This window comes from Microcaecilia unicolor, chromosome 3 (genome assembly GCF_901765095.1).
Source record: "Microcaecilia unicolor chromosome 3, aMicUni1.1, whole genome shotgun sequence".
Classification (NCBI taxonomy): domain Eukaryota; kingdom Metazoa; phylum Chordata; class Amphibia; order Gymnophiona; family Siphonopidae; genus Microcaecilia; species Microcaecilia unicolor.
Genome location: NC_044033.1, coordinates 452949676 through 452974095, shown reverse-complemented (window position 1 = coordinate 452974095; position 24420 = coordinate 452949676). Strand labels below are relative to the sequence as shown.

The following is a 24420-nucleotide window of genomic DNA, read 5'->3' as shown; positions in this document are numbered from 1 at the left end:
TAGAGAGCATATTCAAAAGCCAACTTGGATTTAGTGATGCCAAATCTTGCCTCACCAACCTACTATATTTCTTTGAAGGGGTGAACAAGCATGTGGATAAAGGTGAGCTGGCTGATATTGGGTATCTGAATTTTCAAAAGGCATTTTACAAATGTATCTCATGAAAGACTCCAGAGGAAATTGGAGATTCATGGTATAGGAGGTAGTGCTCTATTGTTGATTCAAAACTGGTTAAAAGATAGAAAACAGAGGGTAGGGTTAAATGGTCAGTATTGTCAGTGGAGGAAGGTAGATAATGGGGTACTGCAGGGGTCTGTGCTGGGACTGCTGCTTCTTTAATATATTTATAGATGGGCGTAACTAGTGAGGTAATAAAATTTGCTGATGACCCAAAGTTAAACAAAGTAATTAAAATGTAAGAGGATTGTGAAAAAATTACAAGAGGACCTTATGAGACTGGAAGACTGAGCAAGTACAAAGTGATGCATGTGGGAAAGAAGAACCCGAACTATAACTATGTTATGCAAGGTTCCACATTAGGAGTCAGTGACCAGGAAAGGGATCTAGGTGTCATCGTTGATGATACATTGAAATCCACTGTTCAGTATACATGTCGAACAGGGACTGTCTCTTCATGTTCAAGTGTACAGCGCTGCATACGTCTAGTAGCGCTTTAGAAATGATAAGTAGTAGTAGTAGGGGGTTGCGGGTTGAAGGTGATCGAGGCTCTATTTTTGTACTTGTAGTGTGCAGTTCCTCTGCTGCGACTGAAAATGGGACACACTGCATTGTGGCATCAAGCAGTACCAGGAGAGCTCCCATAGTCTCAAAGTGAGCAGTGTTCTTGACTGTCAGTGAGAGATGAGATTGCGGATGTTCATTTGGCAGCATCAGGGTGTCCAAGGTTTGGGGTTGTTCATTTGGCAACATTAGGTTGTCCAAGGTTTGGGGCTGGCAGTTCCTATGACAGTTGGTAAATAATTAAAAAAAAAGAGAACTGCAGGGCTATTTGTGTGGGTTTGGCTACTAAGAAAGGGGGTCAGAGGGGGAAAATGAACAAGGGCAGGATTAAGTTAAAAGGGCTAGGTAACAGGTTTCCCAACGTCCTTTGTATTTCCAGGATGACAGCTTGACTGGGGGCTCAACTCAGGCAGTTGGGGCAGTATGGGTGTGTTAGGAGGGGAGAAACAGGTGGGGGGAAAGCTAAGTGGTGGAGTGATTCCCAAATGAGGAGTGTGGGTGTGAAGGGGAAGAGGAATTGTGTTCTTTGACAAGGGGTTTGGAACAGAGTGGACATAGAGTGGGTGCTGAGAAGAAGGGGGTAGTACTGGGGTTTATGGAAGAAATTGAGAAATAAGAGGTTCCTTAGGAATTTGAGGAGAGTAGTGAAGAGATTGAGGAAAATAAACTTCGGCAGCAAGGGGGGGGGGGGGGGTCATCATCTGCAAGTTTGGGATTCAGATTCCTTCCCTTTCTTCTCGGAGTCTGATAATGAGGGAATGGGTGGTTGTGGTATGGCAGTGTGGTTGAGTTAATCTAGTGGATGTGGCCCAAGTGTCCAGGTGGTGACATATGTTTTGTGCAATTGCACTATTGGATTGCAATCTGTCTCAAAAGTGGAGGTGCAAGTTTTTGTTGGGCAAGTATGTGATCCTGGGGGCAAGCAATGCAGCTACAAAGTAGTAAATTTAAAAAGAATCAGAGAAATATTTTCTTCACTCAAATTATAATTAAACTCTGGGATTTGTTGCCAGAGAATGCAGTAAAAACAGTTAGCGGGATTTTAAAAAGTTTTGGATGGCTTCCTAAAGAAAAAGTCCATAGACCATTATTAAAATGGACTTATGGAAAATCCACTGCTTATTTTATGATTATAAGCAGCATAAAATATATTGTACTGTTTTGGGATTGTGCCAGGTACTTGTGACTTGGATTGGCCACTGTTGGAAACAGGACACTGTGCTTGATGGACCTTCGGTCTGTCCCAGTATGGCAATACTTATGTACTTATGAGTTGTTAGCCAAGGATGGTGACAGTTCTGACACTAAGAAAGATGAAGAGAAGAAAAATGACAGTTTCAAGAAACAATCAAAGGTTCCTAAGTTGATATTTAACTGGATTCTGGCATTTCACATTTATACAAGTATTCTAGGTGAATCCAAGCCTGAATTGCATCCTGGATTGCTTAGTTATTCAGAATTGATTTTCAGGACTTATTGAACTTTTGGCAGATGGGCTTGGCTCAATTATGATAAGCACTTTAGAAAAGCATTAGCAAAAATAAATCGGAGGTGTGGGGCTTTCAAGATTTGGATTTATGGCTAGACACTGGGTCCCAAGGAATGGGAGTTGTCCAGCATTGTTGGGTAAGCAGGAATTACTGATGGGAATATCTGGAGGACAGTCTGGGGTGAGTGGGGGGGTGATCAGTAGGTAGCTCTCAGTTACAAGGACTGTGATCTCATTCTGAGCTTCCGGCTTGGATGGTACTTCAGAGTAATTTTTGTTTCCATTTTAATGCAGGGCAGTGTGATTGCTCAGATTGTCACTTTTGACACCAATGTTCTGTGTGTGCGGCACAGTATCCAGCCTTTCAGGTTTGTGATGAGGGTGAGAAATTGGAGACAGTTTTGGTGGGAGGAGAATTTTGGCTTGGGAGTCAGGGTGTTAGCAGATCATTAATCTGCCCTCCCACCTGGGAGTATAGAGTTGGGTGGCGAAAGCATGAGAGCGGGGGGAGGACATTTCTTTTAGTGGGACGGTAGCTTGATTTGTCACAGCAGGAATTGAAAGAATTGGGAAGAGGTGATGAGAAAACAGAGATGGGATAATCAGGGAGTATCACCTCTCGCTTAGACAATTGCAACTTGCTTCTCACAGGTCTCCCACTTAGCCATCTCTCTCCTCTTCAATCTATTCAAAATTCTGCTGCACAACTAATATTCCGCCAGTGTCGTTATGCTCATATTAGCCCTCTCCTCTAGTCACTTCACTGGCTTCCTATCCATTCCACATACAGTTCAAACTCCTTTTATTGACCTATAAGTGCATTCAATCTGCAGCTCCTCAATACCTCTCATCTCTCCCTACGTTCCTCCCAGAGATTAACTCCGTTCTCTGGGTAAATCTCTCTTATCTGCACCCTTCTCCTCCACTGCTAACTCCAGACTCCGTTCCTTTTATCTTGCTGCACCATATGCCTGGAATAGACTTCCTGAGCCAGTACGTCAAGCTCCATCTCTGGCAATCTTCAAATCTAAGCTAAAAGCCCACCTTTTTGATGCAGCTTTTAACTCCTAACCCTTATTCACTTGTTCAGAACCCTTATTTTATCATCCTCACTTTAATATTCCCTTATCTCTTGTTTTTCCTGTTTGTCTGTCCTAATTAGATTGTAAGCTCTGTCGAGCAGGGACTGTCTCTTCATGTTCAAGTGTACAGCGCTGCGTACGTCTAGTAGCACTTTAGAAATGATAAGTAGTAGTAGTAGTAGGTTCATGTATGGCACTATCATGGACCTTGGAGGGAGTAGGACAAATGAAGGATTTTTGCATCATTGCAGATCCTGTCATTGGGGAATTATAATTATTCAGTTAAAATGTTTAGTTCATCACTAAATAACTAAAAGTTATAAATGATGTGATGTTGAGAGGTGTAATGTTTAAAAAATGTTGGAAATTGGATTTGTTGATGGAATTTGTTAATCAATAAAGCTATAGCCGGTTTTGCTAAGGGGCCCTTTTACTAAGCCACGTAGGCACCTATGCGCACTCAATGCATGCCAAAATGGAGTTACCACCTGGCTACTGTATGGCCCTTGCAGTAATTTCATTTTTGGCACGCGTCCGCTATGCATGTCTGAAAAACATTTTTATTTCTGATGCGCATAGCGGGCGCATATCAAGTGGCTTTCTACGCACGTAGGTCATTACTGCCAGGTTAACATGTAAGACCTTACTGCTAAGTCAATGGCTGGCGGTAATGTCCCAGACCCAAAATGGATGCATGCCAATTTTAATTTTGCCACATGTCCTTTTCGACAAATCTTTTAAAAAGGCCTTTTTTATATGTGTGCTGAAAAATGAATCTGCATGTGCCCAAAACCCGTGCCTACACTAGTGCAGGACATTTTTCAGCGCATCTTAGTAAAAGCCCCCTAAATAAATGGTCTGACTGGATTATTATTGTGGATAGCAATGTGAGGGGCAGGTATGACTGTGTGAGTGCCTTGGTTATGGTAGTTTTAGAATGCAATCACTGCAGAAAATCACTGGGTGGTCACGCTAAAAAGTCTGTAACTTCACTGTGTTTAAATATAATCTCATTCCACTTAGCATATAAACGTAGAAAGTAATAACAAATAAAGCTGTAAAATTTAACTTTGAAATTCTAAGCGGTTGCTGAAAAACAGCAAAAAAATATAGGGATTACCTTTTTTTTTGCCTCACTCTATAGATTGACACATTTTATGGGACATTCTCTTTCTTTTTATGCTTTTTTTAAATCAAATATTGTATGACAAATACTGAAGAAAACTAAAACTATCAGCTTCCCTTAAAAGGGATAAAAGCATGGTCCATAATGTTATTTGTTTGCTTATTTTCACTGATCAACTGTAATTATAAAGATATGTGTATAACTTATTACTACAAAATGCACCATGTGGTCCTTTTACTAAGCTACAGGAAAAAGTGCCCTGCGGTAGCGGCGGGGGCCTATTTTCCCACATGCCAAGGCCCTTTTTACCGCAGTGGTTAAAATGCCCCCAAAAATGACCACATGGTAAGATAACCCTTATCACGAACAATGCGGAGGGGAGAATTTACCGCCACCCATTGAGGTGGTGGTAAGGGCTCCTGCAGTATCCGGGTAGTGCGTGGAGATGCCCGATTACTGCCAGGTTAGTTCCATGATACAGAAAAAAAAATTCCAGAGCACCTGAAATTGCACGCGTTCCAGCCAGAACTATCACTGGCAGCCGCATTGGGCCTGCAGTAGTTCCAGATTAGCGAGCGGTAAGCCTATATTGGGCTTACCACTGCTTTTTAAAAGACCCCCCCCCCCCCTAATTTGTTTCTTATGATCTCCCATCCTTACTTGGCATGCAGTCTGTTCCTTTGACAGGCATAAAGCGAATATTTTATTTATTTATTTATGTATTTTATTTTAAGTATTTATATACTGCCTAGACCTAAGTGGTTATAAATAAATAATATTCAATACTTTACAAAGAAAACATGCAGAACTGTCACTGCAATGTGTTGTTTGCCTGCAGACAGAACCTTTATTTATTTGTATTTGCAGTAACTTCTGTGCTATTTAACCATTGCTGACTGCCCTGTACAATTTTCCTTTGATCGCTTAGAATCACACGGGGACATTTTTCTTATTCACTACTGAAAGGAAATGTATGACCTACGTATGTTGTCCTCTTTTTTTTTTTAATCTATTAATCTGTATTCAAGAGATATTGTAGGATTCATCTTTGTTTTTTTCTTATTTGCAGGCTTTGACCTAGTGAAATGTGAGGATCCAGGGACCCCAAACTATGGATACAAGATACGTGATGAAGGACATTTTGCAGACACTGTGGTTTTATATAGTTGTAATCCAGGATATACTATTCATGGCAGTAGCACTCTGACCTGCCTAAGTGGAGATCGAAGAGTATGGGACAAAGCATTGCCATCGTGTGTAGGTAATATAACATGCACTCATTACATTATATTATTATAATCATATATCCCGCAACTACCAACAAATTCAGTGCGGGTGACAATCACAAGAGATCTGAAAATTTCAACAAATAACAAAGTAGAGGAGTGTGGTAGCCGTGTTAGTCCACTCTTAAGGTTATCAATAGAAATCAAACAAAATAAAACATGGAAAAGAAAATAAGATGATACCTTTTTTATTGGACATAACTTAATACATTTCTTGATTAGCTTTCGAAGGTCGCCCTTCTTCCTCAGATCAGAAATAAGCAAATGTGCTAGCTGACAGTGTATATAAGTGAAAACATTCAAGCATTACTATGACAGTCTGACAGGGTGGGAGGATGGGGGTGGGTAGGAGGTATGCATGGGGACATCAAAGCATATCATTGATATTCTAAACCATAAAGCTGTATGTCTCTGTTGATCACCCTCCCCTCACCTATCCACACCCATCCTGTTAGAATATCAATGATATGCTTTGATGTCCCCATGCATACCTCCTACCCACCCCCATCCTCCCACCCTGTCAGACTGTCATAGTAATGCTTGAATGTTTTCACTTATATACACTGTCAGCTAGCACATTTGCTTATTTCCGATCTGACGAAGAAGGGCAACCTTCGAAAGCACACCCTAATACTGCCTTTGAAACATCCCTGACATGCACCCTTGTGATTTGAATGCACCTTTGATGGACTTCATATAAAAACATCTAAAATATGGTTTTGAAAATACCAGTGTAGGCTTTTATGTGAGAAAAATGTCCAAATGTGGCTTTATACCACTTTTTGGAAGTTTTTCTCTTTTGAAAATGAGCCCCATAGGCACCTATTAATTTAATGACACCTTTGACATTCCTACGTGATGCCTACCTCTGGCCCCAGTTTATAGAATTGATTTCTTTATGTCATGCCTAAAGATGTAATGGAACAAAACAAAAATGGTCAGGACTAAAACCAAGACGTTTTGGTCTAGACCTGTTTTCAGAAAGAATAAGGCAGAAAAAGGTGCCCGATGACCACTGTAGAGAATCAGGGGTGACCCCTCCCAATACCCCCCCAGTGGTCAGTGACCCCCCCCCCCCTCACCCCCTAAAAACATGAATAAAAATATGACTTACCAGCCTCTATGACAGCCTCAGATGCTAAAGTCAGGTCCATTAGAGCAGCATGCAAGTGCCTGGAGTAGTGTAGTGGTCAATGCAGTGCACAGTGGGGGACCTAGGTCCGTATCTCCCGCTACCTGTCACCTTTGTGATGGAAACTGTGACCCCTCCAAGAGTCACCAAAACCCTACTGTACTCGCATATAGGTGCCCGCTTCACCCATAAGGGCTATTGTGATGGTGTACAGTGGAGGACAGTGTAATTTGAGTAGGCTTTGGAGGGCTCAAAGGACAAGATAAAGGAGCAAAGATGAGATGTGTTCCTGGCAGCATTTTCATTAAGTAAACAGAAGTGCCCTCTAGGGATGTCTGTGGGACTAGTCTACTAAAAATGCTGGTTCCTCCTACATCACAATGGCATGAATCTGTATGTTTTGCACTTATTCGTTTTTTTTGTTTTTGTTTTCGAAAATGGACCCAAAAAAATGTCCAAAGCACAAAACCTTGTTCAATACACTATTTTTGAAAAAAAAAAAAAATAGACATTCTTTCCTATTCATATTCTGGACGTTTAGTGCAAAATGTCCAAAATTGGGCTTATGTCATATTGAAAATGCCCTTCCAGGTGAGCTATTCTTTAAGGGAGCATCTAAGTGCCATATCACTTAACTGTAAGGGAGTGTATATGTGGGTAGAGCATGAACAGGCCATGGTCATACAGAATATTATAAACTACATGTGTCACTTGACATACTTAGGTTTGCCAACTTATGCCTGCCATTGACATAGCATGTGAGGGTGTTCCTATACATGGGAGTGCCAATGCCAATCTTATGCTAGTATTCAATAACAGAATCTTGACACCAAGGTGACATTATAGAATTGGTGCTAAGTACACAGCATTGAGGTTCCTAGATTGAGGCACCAATTTATAGAATTGCCCATAGAGGGTCATCCGGATAAATCCAGCAGCTCTACCTCATTTAATATAACAGTATATTAAGAACATATAACTAAGTTTGAAATATTCAGCAATTACAAAATGAATATGTATGGATGTTCCAGAAATACATATAAATTCAGTTATGAGCAAATCATGTGTTACAGGTGGTCCTGTCATGACATATACAGTTAATATGAAGTGATAGCCCACCTATAATAAAAAGCACAAAATCTGGCTTTAATTGTACTTCAGAATAAAAATCCTCTAGTTAGGTTTTTGCCATCTTGCTTCATTGTTTTTTTCTGGACAAGCAAATATTTTATTACCATATTACATGCTTGGATATGTAATAAACATAAGGGAACCTTCAGCTTTAATGCTGCAGGGCAGATAACAGCAGCTGAGCCCTCTGACCTTTTGGTATGCATTTAAGTTGGAGTTGAGTGGGGGGATTGGAGGAAGGAGGAGGGTAAGGTTGAGAGGATGGAAATGAGTTGGAAGAGTCAGATAGCAACAGGAGTAGGAGGGTGAAGTTTATTGGTAGAGTGTTGGGGATTGATGGGAGAGGCATAACGACTCAATGAGGTGAAGAGGGAGGGAAGGGAATGATATACTGCCTTTCTATGGTATTTTGCAACCACATTCAAAGCAGTTTACATATATACAAGTACTTATTTTGTACCTGGGGCAATAAAGGGTTAAGTGACTTGCTCACAGTCACAAGGAGCTGCAGTGGGAATCAAACCCAGTTCCCCAGGATCAAAGTCTACTGCACTAACCACTAGGCTACTCCCCCAGATAGGCTACTCTCCCAGGAGAGGATTACTGGGAGAAAATGTGGTGGGCTGCAAGACTGTGAGTTAGTAAGAGATTGTAAAAAAAAAAAACAGGGTAAGTTGGTATCCCAATCTAAAAGCAAGAGGATCACGTTCTTTTTATATCTACTATAAATATAGTTTAAAATATACTTCTTTGATGCAATTTCTCTCTGTCATATTCTTCTCACATGATTCATACCACTTTAAGGAATCATAGTGAAAAGAACACATTTCAAAAAGCCAGCTACAATGGATGCAACTCGTCTCAATGAGAAATAGAATATAATGGTTTTTGCATTATTATTTTACAGCTGAGTGCAGTGGTCAAATTCATGCTTCTGCATCTGGACGCATTTTATCACCAGGGTATCCAGCACCTTATGACAATAACTTGCATTGCACTTGGATTCTAGAAGCTGACCCAGGAAAGACCATAAGGTACTCTATATTTTTTTCTTTTTTTCTTTTCTTCCTTCTTACTTATAAGCCTGTTCTCCATAGTATTATTTTATATATTTATTCACCTTTGATATTCTGCCTATGGTTGATTAAAACTCAAGGTGGATTACAATAAAAAAACACATGCTTATACATATAGGTCTAGATTCTATATATCACATATAGGTCTAGAATCTATATGTACATACAGATTTAATATATCTAAAAAAATCAGCACCACAATGAAATTTTCCTAACCACATTCTATAAAGTATGCCTTAATTTAGGCATATTTTAAAGAATAAGCCTAAATTTCAGCATGGTATATAGAATACGCCGAGTGGCCATGACAGCGTCTAAATCTAGGTGCAGCCATTTATACCAAGTAAAACTTGGTGTAAATACTGGCACTTAAGTTAGGCACAAAGCAGGTGCATTCTATGATGCTGTGTGTTTTCCACAAAGCCCATTCCATATCCATAGCCATGCCCCCTTGTTGACAGTGCACATTAGAATTTACACATTTACTGAGCCAAAGAAAACCTTTTTTTATTTCGGTTTAATTTAAATGTCTGCTTCAAGCAGGCAGCTATGAAATCTCAAATAAAGATTATATAACCTTTGAAAAAGTGCCTCTATTAGGTCTATTCTGTAAAACACCTTTTCTGGATACCGAGCCTAGGAAGCCCTTTTACATACAAAAGGAGTTGCTAAATGAAGCCACACTAACTACACAAATAAAAGTGCATGTTAATCACTGTGCATTCAACACATTATATGGTCCACACCCATCCATGACATTCCTAGTTCCTGTCCTTTAACACAATATGCACTCAGAGCTAGATTCAAGAAAGAGTGCCAACATTTAGGTGCATGCAAAGCATGTATTCTATAACTGCAGTTTCACATAGCATTGCCCATTATAGAATACTAATCAAATTATAACTCATCCCAGCACTGAAATAATTTAAACTCAGTTCACTTATCATAGCTTGTGAGTCACTCCTTCATAAACCATACACACATGAGAAACACTTATTAAGACCAGTCAGAGGTGGCTGTTTCCGTGAGTTGACTTACTCGGAATAAAAGTTAACCTGTGAAATATCATCATCAGTCTGATTCTATATTTTATACTTTTATATTTTCTCCTCAATGGAAAAATTATATATCCATATATATCAGCAGTTCATAGGAAACTTCAAAAAATCTTCCAAATACTTATCACCTGAATTGGCCACTGCTAGAAGCAGGATACTGGGCTAGATGAACCATTGGTCTGAACCAGTGTGGCTATTCTTATGTTCTTATGTAACTTGTATCAAATTTCAACTTATCTGAATTTATCTTGCTGGCTGAAAAGCACAAGAAACCCAGGGGTGCTTTTACAGAGCGGCGGTAAGCCCACCGCTTGCTCTTCCGGGACTACCACTGGTCCAACACTGCTGCCAGCGGTAGTTCTGCCCCAAGTTCACACCATTTCTGGGGGAAAAAGAAACCCCCTGGAAATGGCTTATGTGGCAGTAACCTGGCTGTAATCGGGCATTGACATACATATGTTCATCATCTGCCTCAGGGCACTTTTGGTCTTTTAGAAAATTGTTAAATATTAATCAACCTAAACAAGCATGGCACAAAATATGCATAAAAATATGTTGAGATCACAGATCTTTGCTGCTTAACTTTCACATTTTCGATAAACGACCAAAAAATGGCAACTGCATCTTTATATAACTTACTTTTGGTTCAAACCACTAGCTTGACATCCAGTAGTAATACAGTTCTTAAGTGATTGACATCCACTCAGTTTCCAAATTTAACCCACAGGGCTCAACAGTGTTAAGACAAGAGATCCAGCGTTACACTTTATATGTCAATAAAGATTCAAGGATTGGACAAAAGACATTCTATTCAAGAGCTTCAGTGGCGTGTATTAGACTCCTTAGAGATGGGAAGGGAGAGTGGTGACATTGAATCTTTATTAAAACCATATATACATTTCCCAGCGAAAGTACTTAATTACTCCATGCCATCAGATCAGCCATTGGTAATACGAACCACTTGTGGTTCAAATTCTCATTTTTACCAGCAAACATCATCCTTGTTCTTATTATTGAATTTAATATGCATTATAGAATACTAGCATAAGTCCACTCTTCCATGCCTAACTTTAGGTGCATTACTTACACCATGTCAAAGGCTGGTGTAAGTGCTCAATTCAGTGTGTAATCCCTAGTATTCTATAGTATTCTATAACTTGCATATATAATCCTAGGCATGCCCCTGACCTGCCTATGCCCCTTCCATATCTATGCCCCCCTAGAAGATGTGCATGATAGAAATTATACATGCAATTTCCAGAATTGCAACTAATAGGACCAATATAGGGAAAATATGAGCATAAGAATAGCCATACTTGGTCAGACCAATGGTCCATCTAGCCTATCCTGTTTTCAACAGTGGCCAATCTAGGTCACAAGTACCTGCAGAAATCCAAATAGTAGTGTCTGGTTCTCAGGTTCAGAGCCCGCGGGGCCGGGCTCTGGAGCAAACGTGAGCCCTTGGGCTGCTGACGAGGAGCGACAGCAGCAGGCAAAACCCACCAACCAACACTGGGTAAGCACACCGGCAGGGACTGCAGGCACTGCCCAGCGAACCGGAACACATGGACTGGAATCCCCCGGACTGGAGGACACAGGACTGGAACACACACCGGACCGGAACACACTGGACTGGAGCACACCAGACTGGAACACCCTGGACTGGTCCCCCGGACTGGAGGACACAGGACCGGAACACGGGACTGGAGCACACTGGACTGGTCCAACAGCTTCACCTGTACTTAGCTACTAAGCCCCCCAAGAGTTGAGCTCCTGGGTTCGAGTAGCCGACAGGACTTACTGGATACCGGATGACATAGGGACCAGGACTGGAAACAGAAGTGCTCCTAACCCTAAACTGATCTACGTGCTCCCAAGCCCTAAACCAGCAGGAGTGTTCCTAACAGTAAACTGACAAAAGGACTTCCTAAGCCCTATACTAAACAGGAGCTCCTAAGCCCTGCTCAAGAAAGGGACTTCCTAAGCCCTAAACTAACAGAGCAGGGAACTAAACACAAAGCTAACACAGGTGCTACTAAGCACCAAGCTACAAGCAGAGCTTTACACTAATAAGCTAAACACAGAACTAACAAGCTACCTCAGCACTGCTCTAGCAAGCTAGATACAACTAACAAGGTGCTTCCCAAGCACTACTCTGGCAAGCAAGATACAACTAACAAGGTGCTTCCCAAGCACTACTCTGGCAAGCAACCAGAAGAGCTCCTAGCACTAAAAGGGAAGACAGGGGAGCCACAAGGAAAAAGCAGGGAAGCTAACACATAAGCCAAAAGTGATTCTAAATCACCAAACACCAACAGCAAAGACTGCAATGCTCCCAATAGCACAAACACCAGAAGTACTTCTAACAGCAAACTCTGCAGTGTTCCTAACAACACCAAACCCAGGAGTACTTCTAATAGCAACAGAGCTTCCAAAGCCCTACACATAGCAATGCTTCCAAAACCAAGAGGGAAAAGCAGGGGAACCATAAGGGAAAAACAGGAAAGCTACACACACAGTCACCAGTGCACACTGCACTAACACTAACCTGGACCTTAGCAAAAGCAAGCAGGGAAACTAGACACAACGTCAGAAGTGCACACTGCACCACCCTACCTACAGCAAACACCACTGTTGCAAAGGCCCTGAAGGAAACAACACCACTTCCTTATCAAGGCCCTCCCTGATGATGTCACACTCCCTAGACCTAAGCAAAAGCACACTGACCCAGAGAGGCCCAACCCACACCAATGCAAAACCGTGAAACACTTGAAGCCAGTACACCCAAAGAGAGTTAGAGCAACTCAGGCAACACACACACAGGTGCAGTAGTAAAGTAAAACAATTAACCCCATGCTGCTTGAAGCTGCCAGCACAGAGAGACAGAGCCAGCTCAGAAAGGACAGAGAAAAGAAACAGAAGCCAGCTAAGAAGCTGACTCCCAGGAAAGAGGTAAGTTTGAGAGGGGTTCAGACCCCAATCATAACAAGTAGCAAGATTCCATGCTACCAATCCCAGGGCAAGCAGTGGCTTCCTGATGTCTGTCTCAATAGCAGATTATGGACTTTTCCTCCAGGAACTTGTCCAAACTTTTTTTTTTAAACCAGATACGCTAATTGTTGTTACCACATCCTCTGGGAGTTCCCAAGCTTAAATATTTGTTGAGTGAAAACATATGGCCTCTTATTTGTTTTAAAAGTGTTTCCATGTAAATGTTTTCAATAGGAGAAAATGCCACTTCAGTTGACCCAATACTGTAACTTTCTAGTCATTATAGCATTGCTAAAGGCTAGAAAGTTATGGCTTTGGGTTCACTGTATTGACCTGGTTCACCTTCTACTTAATGAATAGGATGCAGCAAGTAAGGGTGGGAACTCAAACTTCAACATCATTTTCAATGATTGACAGGGGGAGGGTCCCTTAAAGTTTTGCATTGTAAGCAATGCTGTTCAATAACTGTATTCTACATACAAAATATAGGTGCATATTATGTTGTTTTTATCTTTTCATTTGGATATTTGTAATACTCTTAATTTTCCTTTACAGATAAAGAATCATCATATTATGATTTTTGTAATGTCTTTAGATCTGATTTAACAGTTCTTGACCAAATGCTAATTACATATATTTTTAATTTTAGTTCATTTGTATTGTAAACCTCTCTTAGATTAGATTAGACTAGATGTTTGGGAGGGCATTGCAGGGATATCTTCATGGCTGTCTTGTCAGATGTTTGAGCTTGAATTTGGATAAAAGGGACTCAATGATTATTCATAGTACCTTGAATTTAGATGTTTCAGTAGCTGCTCTGTAGATATGACTCCAACGTGAAATCCATCATTTAGGAGTTCAATGGATTATTTTAAAGCTCAGTTAAGATTATTTGTTACAAATGTATTTTTAAGTTGAAGATGTTGAGGAGAATGAAACCAGTTGTGAAGATGGGTGATTTTTGCACATTATTGCAACATTTTGCATTGGCCCCTCTGGATTACTGCAACGTCTTACATTTAGACTTGCCTGCCTCATCATGAAAAGGTTCAATTCATCCATTATTCTGCAGTGTGACTTTTGACCAGGGCCAAGGTTTGCAATTACATTCCCCCTGTATTCCACTTGTTTTGTTGGTTACCAGTTGAGGATGGGAAAGATTTATAGCAATCTAAGTGGTTAGATGTAATACAAGATTATTGTGTTCTCACCACTAACTTCTCTTAACACCTTTAAAATGTACATCTAATGTTGGAACCTACAATATGGAATTATCATTTGCTGGATCAAGTATTTGGAATTTCTTGCTAATGAACCTTCAGAAACTGGCATATTTGTTTTATTTTATTGAATACTGTAATTTGTCTGCGCTGCTTGGTGCATTTAGGTGCTCATTTATACCTGCTATTGGTAAAAGGAAAGGGATTTGATATACTACCTTTTTGTGCTTACAATCTAAATAGTTTACATGTTATACACAGGTGCTTACTTTGCACCTGGGACAAAGGAGGATTAAGGGCTATATATATATATATATATATATATATATATATATATATATATATATATATAATACCTGAAAACTCCACGTGGAATACATTTTCGCCTAAGTGTATTCTGTAAGCAGCGCCTATATTTAGATGTGGTATATAGAATACACTTTGTTGATATCAGAGAACTTAAAACTATGCACATCCATTTACACGAAGGAAAACATGGTATAAATGGATTTAGGCACACAGGGGCATATTCTATAACAGTGCGTGTAAATTTTGGAATACCCACAAAACGTCCATTACCACACTACTTTGTGTGTGCACATATTAGACTTTAGGATCAGTGCATTACAGAATATGCTTAATGAGTTGCACGTGCAAATTCTAATTATTTTCAATTAGTACTCGTTAAGACCTGTTATCAATGCTGGTTAACTTGCTAAGCAAATTAAGTTACATGCATTGCTATAGAATATGCTTGGATTTAGAATCCAGAGGTAAGTGACTTGCCCAGAGTCACAAAGAGTTGCAGTAGGAATCAAACCCAGTTTCCCTGGTTGTCAGGCCACTGCACTAACCATTAGGCTTCTCCTCCACTTCATGAACTGACCCCTTGCGTGAATGATCATACCTAAATTTAGGTGTTTCAATATGGGTTTATGCTAGTATTCTATAATGGAATTGGGGTGCCCAGATGCTGTTATATAATAGGTATACTCTGTGCAGCATTGGCCACCTAAATAAAGGATCCCTGTTATAGAATTGACGCCATATTGTCTGTATTCAGTGTAGTAGGTGAGGTAAACTGTGATAAACAAAAGCATAACTGCAAAGAAAAAAAAACACAGAACAAGGGATGTGCTTGTGTGAGCTCTTGGAAATGCCCTTTTACATTATTTTATGTAAGCAGAAAATATTTGACTGAGTAGATTCCCTTGTTAAAGAGATGTTAGTGCAAGATTCTTTTGATAAGAACCTTTTATTGCATAATTCACTGTGTGAATGGAGAAATGAAAGCAGGGATGTTCTGAGACAAGATGATAAACAAAAAAAATAAAATAAAAATAAGCTAATTGTGAAACAATAAATATAGATTATCGATAACCATGCAAGGTAGAAAAGGAGTGGTCTGCATATAAACAACTGACACCCCCCCCCCCCCCCATCCTTTGTAAGTTAAGTAGAATGGGAAGGGAAAAGTGGAAGAAAAGAAAGGAGCAGTTGTAGAGGGAATTGAATGGATAGAACATATTAGTCTTATTAATACAGTTTGACACCCTAATAGCATATCTTCTTAATTTAAAATCAAAAACAACTGAAACTGTTGAACTGGCATTGCTTAGATACTCTGATGTAAAATCTGTTTTCAGTTGCTGTTTTTGTTTTTCAGTCTTCATTTTATTGTCTTTGACACTGAAATCTCTCATGACATCCTAAAAGTGTGGGATGGCCCCCTTGAAAGTAACATTCTGCTGAAAGAATGGAGTGGCTCAGCGCTTCCTGAGGACATCCACAGCACCTTCAACTCTCTAACACTGCAATTTGACAGTGACTTCTTCATCAGCAAGTCTGGTTTTTCTATCCAATTTTCAAGTAAGCAATATTGTTATATAAATGTTGTGATCAGGCTTACCCTTTGTGGCTTACAAGTTGTATATAATTACTCTATAACCCCTTATTTTTACCACACAAACTGCCTCCCCTTCTATGATGCTTTGCTTTCTGTTCTAATAATAATAATATATATGCTTATGTGGGTATTCACACCATGCTCTCAGCGAGATCTTACCAAACCCTCCACTCCCAAGATGTAAAGGAATTAAATACAAATCAACTTACATATCCAGCTTCTCCTATGTTTGCACCAAGATTTGAAACACACTACCAAAAGACCTAAAACTCAAGGTCAATTACCTAATCTTCTGAAAACACCTAAAGGCCCACCTTTTCAGGACCTTCATCCTCACTGAACCAAGTAAACCATCCAGTCTGCTGAATTACATCACTAATAAATATGACAGTGGACAGAAAAGACACAAGCTTCCATCACTCAATTCACCCCAAACACTTAACGCGTCTACCTGAAACTAAATTAAAACCCATTAACACAAGCTAATCTCATTGGTCTATACAGATTTTAACCTTATGCTAAACAAACTGCTTTGAATCTACTACAGACTCTTACTGTTTCACATAAAGTGTAACCTTGTTCAATACAATTTGTAACCAATTTACTCCAGAATAATGTAAGCCATAAACCCCTTCGAGAAAAGCTACACTGGCTCCCAATCAAAGAACAGATCTTCTTCAAAATCTGCACCTTAGTCCACAAAATCATCTACAGCATAGTCCCAGGATACATGACAGACCTCATTGATCTACCAACTAGAAACAGACTCGGATCAGCACGATCATACCTTAACCTACATTACCCAAACTGTAAAGGGCTAAAATACAAACCAACTCACGCATCTAACTTCTTCTACATAAGCACACAACTATGGAATGGACTCCCACATGCAGTGAAAACAATACATGACCACCTAAACTTCAGGAAATCATTGAAAACCCACCTCTTCAAAAAAGCTTATCCCACCGATCCAACATAAATCCCCACACCCAGCAACACAAGATAATCTATGATCGTACTGGACAATTTACTATCCTCGACCCCATGACGCCTGAAACACTTCTACCTGTGACCATAACACAACCTTGTATTTGTTATCAACTGTAATGGCAATCACCACTACGATACTTTGTAAGCCACATTGAGCCTGCAAATAGGTGGGAAAATGTGGGGTATAAATGTAACAAATAAATAAATAAAATGATGAACCATAATGTAAGCGTGCCCTTTATAGTATAGTGTTCAGCATATAGATCTGTCACCTCACTTTCTGGAACTGTACTTACACCTTTTAAAAGCAGGTGTAAATGCTGGCATTCAACTTAGGTGAGCTTCAGGCACACACCCCATTTTCAGATGTGCGTTAAGAGAATTATGTGCCTAGCCTGTTGCACTTGCAAATTCTAATTGATGCCAATTAACTGTAATAATTGGTTGTTAGCATCCAAATATTGCTAGTTAAGGGCATTGGAAGGCATTGCCATTCTCTCAACTGTAGTTAAACTTGCTTAGACAGACAATCATGGTAGATAGCCTGGTAACATAGCAAAGCATCGCTGTAAAAAAAAAAATACATCACTTATGGTCCACATATACCATTTAGAGGTCAATGTGAATAACAATATCAAAATAAACCTAGTTATATCTAGGGAAGATACAGTGAATCACTTAGTTTCTATAAGCAGAGTCATAGCAAGTATTTTTGAAATAGCCAAGATGCTTTCAAAACTGTAAATAATGTGTTGTTAATCTAATATCTAAAGGAAATTCATTCTACTTCTTGGTAGCTGCGAAGGGAAAATTAAGCTCAAATAGATGTTTATATTTAATCCTTTAAAATATGTGAAAAACATGATGATGTCAGAATTTAAAAAATGTATTAACGCAAAGCATATCAGAGAATAGAGTTTCGTTCAATAATATCATTGTGGAGGAGTAGCTTAGTGGTTAGAGCACCAGTCTTACCATCAAGAGGTGGGTGGTTCAGATCCAACTGCAGCTTCTTGTGATCTTGGGCAAGTCACTTAACCCTCAAGTACAAAATTAGATTGTGAGTCCTCCAGGGACAGAGAAATGCCCAGTGTACCTGACTGTAACTGATCTTGAGCTACTACTGAAAAAGGTGTGAGCTAAATCCAAATAAATAAATGCCTACAGTACTGCAGGCCATTTTTCAGCGCACCTTAGTAAAAGGACCCCATAGACATATACATGCATAGATCACATTAAAAGGTTCGCAAGTGATTTGGACTTTGAAAGCATATGTCTTACCAGTCAGAGGATTAGTCCATTGAGAACATGTAAAGAAAGTTCACAATAACTGCAATGGCCATATGAAGTATGAAAAACACTGCTGGATATACTGGGGGTATCCATGGTGGAACAGACTAGGGCTTCAGATAGCTTTTACTTCTTGAATATGCTATACATGCACCCTGTTGAAAAGTAGGATGTAAAACCAAAATATGCCAAACAGAATGAGTCAGTATACTAGTATTATTTCTGTTGCCTCTTTTGAATATTTTTGCAAATTATGTTATTATGCAATATATTTTGAGCTATATTCTATTTATGGCACCAAAAAGAGCTATTCTATAAGCCGTGCTTCAAGTTAGACACAATATACAGAATAGCACGTATGCCCAGCAATCACACCTAAATTTAGGCATGGCACCAACTAAAGAAAGAAGCACAACTGGGTCTTCAAGACTGAGACAAAAAGGAGTCCTTTTATTCTGGAAGACCCAATACGGGCCATATTTCAGTGTAATGATGCCTGCTTCAGGGGTCTATGAACAAAACATCATTATAAGAGATATAAAACAAACATATACACAAAAATCTATCATAATTATATAAAAAGTATCATAATAAAAATCATAATAATAATAGACAAAAAACAACAGAGCTGTTTCAATTCAAAATACATATAGTAAAAATGTGCCATATGTAAAAGTGCTAAACATCATGCCACTAGACAATTAAACATTCATTTATGCAGGAAAGAAACACTGTCACATGTACACATGCACATTTAAAAGATGATGAAATTATAATCCTTGGAATATGTACATGCATATACATACTAACTGGTGGTGATACCTTAATCAGTGCCTAAATTATCATCTACATACAGTGGTAATAATCAAGTAACGTGGAGGGGCATAATCGAACGGGGGCGCCCATCTATAAGGGCACCCATCTCTAAGGACGGCCCCGTAAAGTGGCCATCTTTCGTTTCGATAATATGGTCAGAGATCGGCCAAATCTCAACATTTGGGCTGCCCTTAGAGATGGCTGCCATTGTTTTTCGCCTATAATAGAAACTAAGGAAAGCAATCTCAAACCCAGCCAAATCCAAGCCATTGTCAGAGCAAGTGGTAAAAGCAGTTAATGTAGCTTTTTTTTTAAAGAACATAGATGCAGCGTACTGCACCATACAAGAATATCAAACAAGACCTCAGTGAATGGACTCTACTGCAGCTCCAAAACTACCTGTCTATAATATTAATAAGATCTCTAGTCATGCTGATTTTTCTGGGATGAGTTAGGAAAACTGACACCAAAATGAATACAATACACTCACTTTCACTGATCCACCTAGTACTATCCATCCTACTCACAGAACATTACTTCATACCCATCATACAAAATCACCAAAGACTGATCAAACATTCCACACTCCACCAAATTGACACTCACCACACTAAAAAAAGATTGTTTAAACATGAACATCACCAACAAAATGGAAGGAATGGCCACAACAAACACACACCACCCAAGGAACAACAAATAACAAAAATCCACATAACACCAAACCTAGTAGCCCCATACCAAAATATCCAGGTGGGCTACATCAATGCTAGGTCCGTAATTAATAAAACAACAACAATAATATCAGATTGGATCACCTCAGAAAACCTCGACCTTATCTTTATCAATGAAACTGGATCCACAACCAAAATGACCCCATAATCCTTGAACTATGCCCTCCAGGCTACAAAATCACTCATTGGCAGATCAGAAAAGAGAGGCAAGGTATAGCACTAATCTAGCAACAACAATTCACCACCGAAACCATTGCTGACTCCATAACACCCCAACTAGAAATTGCCTCATTTAGAATCCACAACAATTCCCTGATTGATCACCTGAATTGCGACTTTTCTACAGACCACCCGGCAACTGGAACGAAATCCAGCCCATCTTCACGGACTTCATATCAAACAACAGTGTAAACAATTCCAACATACTATTAATCGGCAACATTACTAAGCAACATTAACCTTCACCTAGAAGACCCCAACTGCACTAACATACGGGAATGTAAAGACTTCCTACAGTCCTGGGATCTCAAATGGCCTCACACGCAAACTACCCATATCAAGGGACACACATTGGACCTCCTATCACATAAATTGTCCACAGATTATAACCTACTAATAACAGACATCAAATGGTCAGCAACACCTTAGACCAACCATTACAAATTGTACCTAACTTTAAATTGGCAGAAGAAGGGTTCAAACCGCACACCAGAACATACAACTTACATCACAAGAGGGCAAATTGATCCACATGCATTCTAGCAAAAGATATACGACAACGAATGGACTACATGAACTAATTCCATACTTTATCTCAACCGCTGGGATGACAGATGCAGCAGTGTACTAAACGAAATAGCACCCTTAAAAACAAGAATATCAAAAAGAAAGAATACTATACCATGGTTCAATGACGAACTAAAAAACTCAAAACACAATCCAGGAAACTTGAACGTGCATGGAGAAAGACAAAAGATGAACATACACTCAACGCATGGAAACAACTACATAGAAAATACAAATATGCAATAAAACAAACTAAAAAGTGCTACTACAAAACCAAACTAGGACCGGATTACAAAGATATGAAGAAACTATACCAACTCGTAAATAAGTTACTAGACACCACATCTATCACCACAACCAACACAGACATCCCAACCGCAGACAAACTCACTAACTACTTTAATGAAAAAATAATAAAACTTTGCAGCACACTTCCTCAACACAATACCAACATCGAAAACTTCTTCAGTGTTCTGGACCTAACCTCCGATGGATACCCAGTTGACCGCATATGGACACATTTAACCTCCTCAACACCGAATCAGTTACACAAGTGACTCACAGGTTCGCCAAGACCCATTGCAAACTGGATACATGTCCCAGTCATCTACTAAAATCCGCCCCCCACCGCTTCATAGCAGACTTCACATCCCATCTAAACTTCATGCTACAACAAGGTCTCTTCCCTGAGGAATATGGCAACATCCTACTCACCCCAATACCAAAAGACACCAAGAAAAGCACAAACGATCTCACCAATTACCATCCAGTTGCGTTTATCCCACTAGTAGTAAAAATGATGGAGAGTTTGGTGACTAAACAGCTTACGGATTACCTGGACAAGTTCTCAATACTACATAATTCACAATCAGGATTCCGATCCCACCACAGTACCGAAACTGTCCAAGTTACCCTCCTGGCCAAATTCAAGCAGGAGACAGCCATAGGCAAAAGCATACTCTTCCTCCAGTTCAAAATGTTGAGCGCATTCGACATGGTAAACCACAACTAAGACTACTTGGCCACTTCGGGATTGAAGGAAATGTACTTAACTGGATCAAAGGCTTTCTAACCACCAGAACTTATCAAGTAATATCAAACTCAAACAGATCACCACCATGGAAAGCTGTCTGCAGAGCACCTCAAGGATCACCATTATCACCAATACTCTTCAACATGATGATGATTCCACTGGCACAGTCCTTATCCAATCGAGGCCTTAACTCATTCATTTATGCAGATGATGTTACAATCTACATCCCCTTCAGACATGACTTGACAAAAATAATCAATAAAATCAACGATGGCCTGAACATCATGGACTCCTGGGCAAACTCATTCCAACTGAAACTGAACACTGAAAAAACACATTGCCTCATCCTCTCCTCTCAACATAACAAGTACAAACCCACAACCATAAATACCCCAGGACACACCCTCCCTACCTCAGACAGCTTGAAAATGTTCGGCGTCACACTCGACCACAACCTTACACTCGAGAGCCAAGTAAACTCTGTAATAAAGAAAATGTTCTATTCAATGTGGAAGCTCAAATGACTAAAACCTTTCTTTCCAAGAGAAACCTTTCGAAACCTAATACAATGAATGGTCCTAAGTCATGCAGACTATTGCAATGGAATCTACGGGGGATGCAAAAAACATCTCGCAAAAAAACTCCAGACCGCCCAAAATACAGCAGCCAGATTGATATTCAACAAAACATGATTCAAAAGTGCCAAACCCCTTCGAGAAAAGCTGCATTGGCTCCCAATCAAAGAACGGATCATCTTCAAAATCTGCACTTTAGTCTACAAAATCATATATGGCCAGTGCATTTTTTGTAGAAAAAAAGTTGCCGGTACTCATTTTGGGCGGGGGTAACCACATATGACTCCACCCCTATGATAGCCACACCCACATTAGCCACACCCCTTATATCAGCCATGGCGCATATAAACAGACATCATTGAAAATATACTAGTATAGGAGAAAAACAATAACTTGTGTTTTTATTTTCATTATAAATCATTTCTGTAAGATGTACAGCTCCAGTATACCCAGTGCAAAATAAGACAACAGATGTAAATTCTCAAATTGGACAAATTCCAAACACTAAAATGAAAATAAAATAATTTTTTTCTACCTCTGTTGTCTGGTGACTGTTTTCTATCCATACTGGTCCAAGTGTCTGATTCTGCTGCTCTCTATCTGTTCTCTTAACTCCGTTTCCAGAGCTTCCTTTCCATTTATTTCTTTACTTTCCTCCTTTCTTCTTCCATGTCCAGCATTTCTCCTCTCTCCCCGCCAACCCCTCCATCCATCCATGTCCACCAATTCTCCTCTATCTCCTGCTCTGCTCTCCTCTCCATCCATTTCCAGCATTTCTCCTTCCTCTCCTGCCATCCCATCCATGTGCATCTCCTTCCTATCTTCCCTCCCCTCCATCCATGTCCAGCATGTCTCCTCTCCCCTCCCCTCCCATGTCCAGTGATTCTCCTCTCTCCCCTGCCCTCCTCTCCTATCCAAGTCCAGCAATTCTCTCTTCCCTGCCTTCCCCTTCCATCCATGTCCAGCAATTCTCCATTCTCCTCTCTCCCCTGCCCTACTATCCCATCCCCTCCATGTCCAGCGATTCTCTTTTGCCCCCTATCCTCCCCCTCCCTTCAATGTCCAGTGACTCACCCCAGCCTCCACCTGCCCCCGAGATCATTCAAACCCCAGCCCCATTTGCCCAGCCTCCCCAGCCCCACTTGCCCATACACACATACCCTCAGCCCTACTTGCCCAAAACACACACCCCAGCCCCACTTGCCCACACACACACACCCCCAGCACCACTTGCCCACACACACCCCCAGCCCCACTTGTCCACACACACACACACCCAGCCCCACTTGCCCACACACACCCCCAGCCCTACTTGCCCACACACACACACCCCCAGCCCTACTTGCCCACACACACACATACCCAGCCCCACTTGCCCACACACACACACCCCAGACCTACTTGTCCACACACCCCCCAGCCCCAATTGGCCACACACACACCCCCCAGCCCCACTTGCCCACACACACCCCCAGCCCCACTTGTCCACACACACACCCAGCCCCACATGTCCACAAACACACACCCCCAGCCCCACTTGCCCACACACACCCCCAGCCCCACTTGTCCACAAACACAAACCCCCAGCCCCACTTGCCCACACATACACACCCTCAGCCCTACTTGCCCACACACACCCCCAGCCCCACTTACCCACACACACACACCCCCAGCCCCACTTGCCCACACACTCCCCCAGCCTCAATTGGCCACACACACCCCAGCCCCAATTGGCCACACACACACCCCCAGCCCCAATTGTCCACACACACCCCCCAGCCCCAATTGGCCACACACACACACAGCCCCACTTGCCCCCACACACACACCCCCAGCCCTACTTGCCCACACACACCCCCAGCCCCAATTGGCCACACACCCCCCAGCCCCAATTGGGCACACACACACCCCAAGCCCCAATTGGCCACACACACCCCCCAGCCCCAATTGGCCACACACGC

The 24420-nt window shown here is 40.7% G+C and overlaps 1 protein-coding gene across 1 annotated transcript in view; it reads left to right on the top strand.

Moving 5' to 3' along the window:
- CSMD1 (CUB and Sushi multiple domains 1) overlaps window positions 1–24420 on the top strand; it is a 2896277-nt gene that overhangs the window by 2140357 nt on the left and 731500 nt on the right. Inside the window, exons 24-26 of the mRNA XM_030195161.1 lie at window positions 5508–5699; window positions 8895–9021; window positions 15999–16201. Coding sequence (XP_030051021.1) covers window positions 5508–5699; window positions 8895–9021; window positions 15999–16201 — 522 coding nt within the window. The remainder of the gene's footprint in view (window positions 1–5507; window positions 5700–8894; window positions 9022–15998; window positions 16202–24420) is intronic.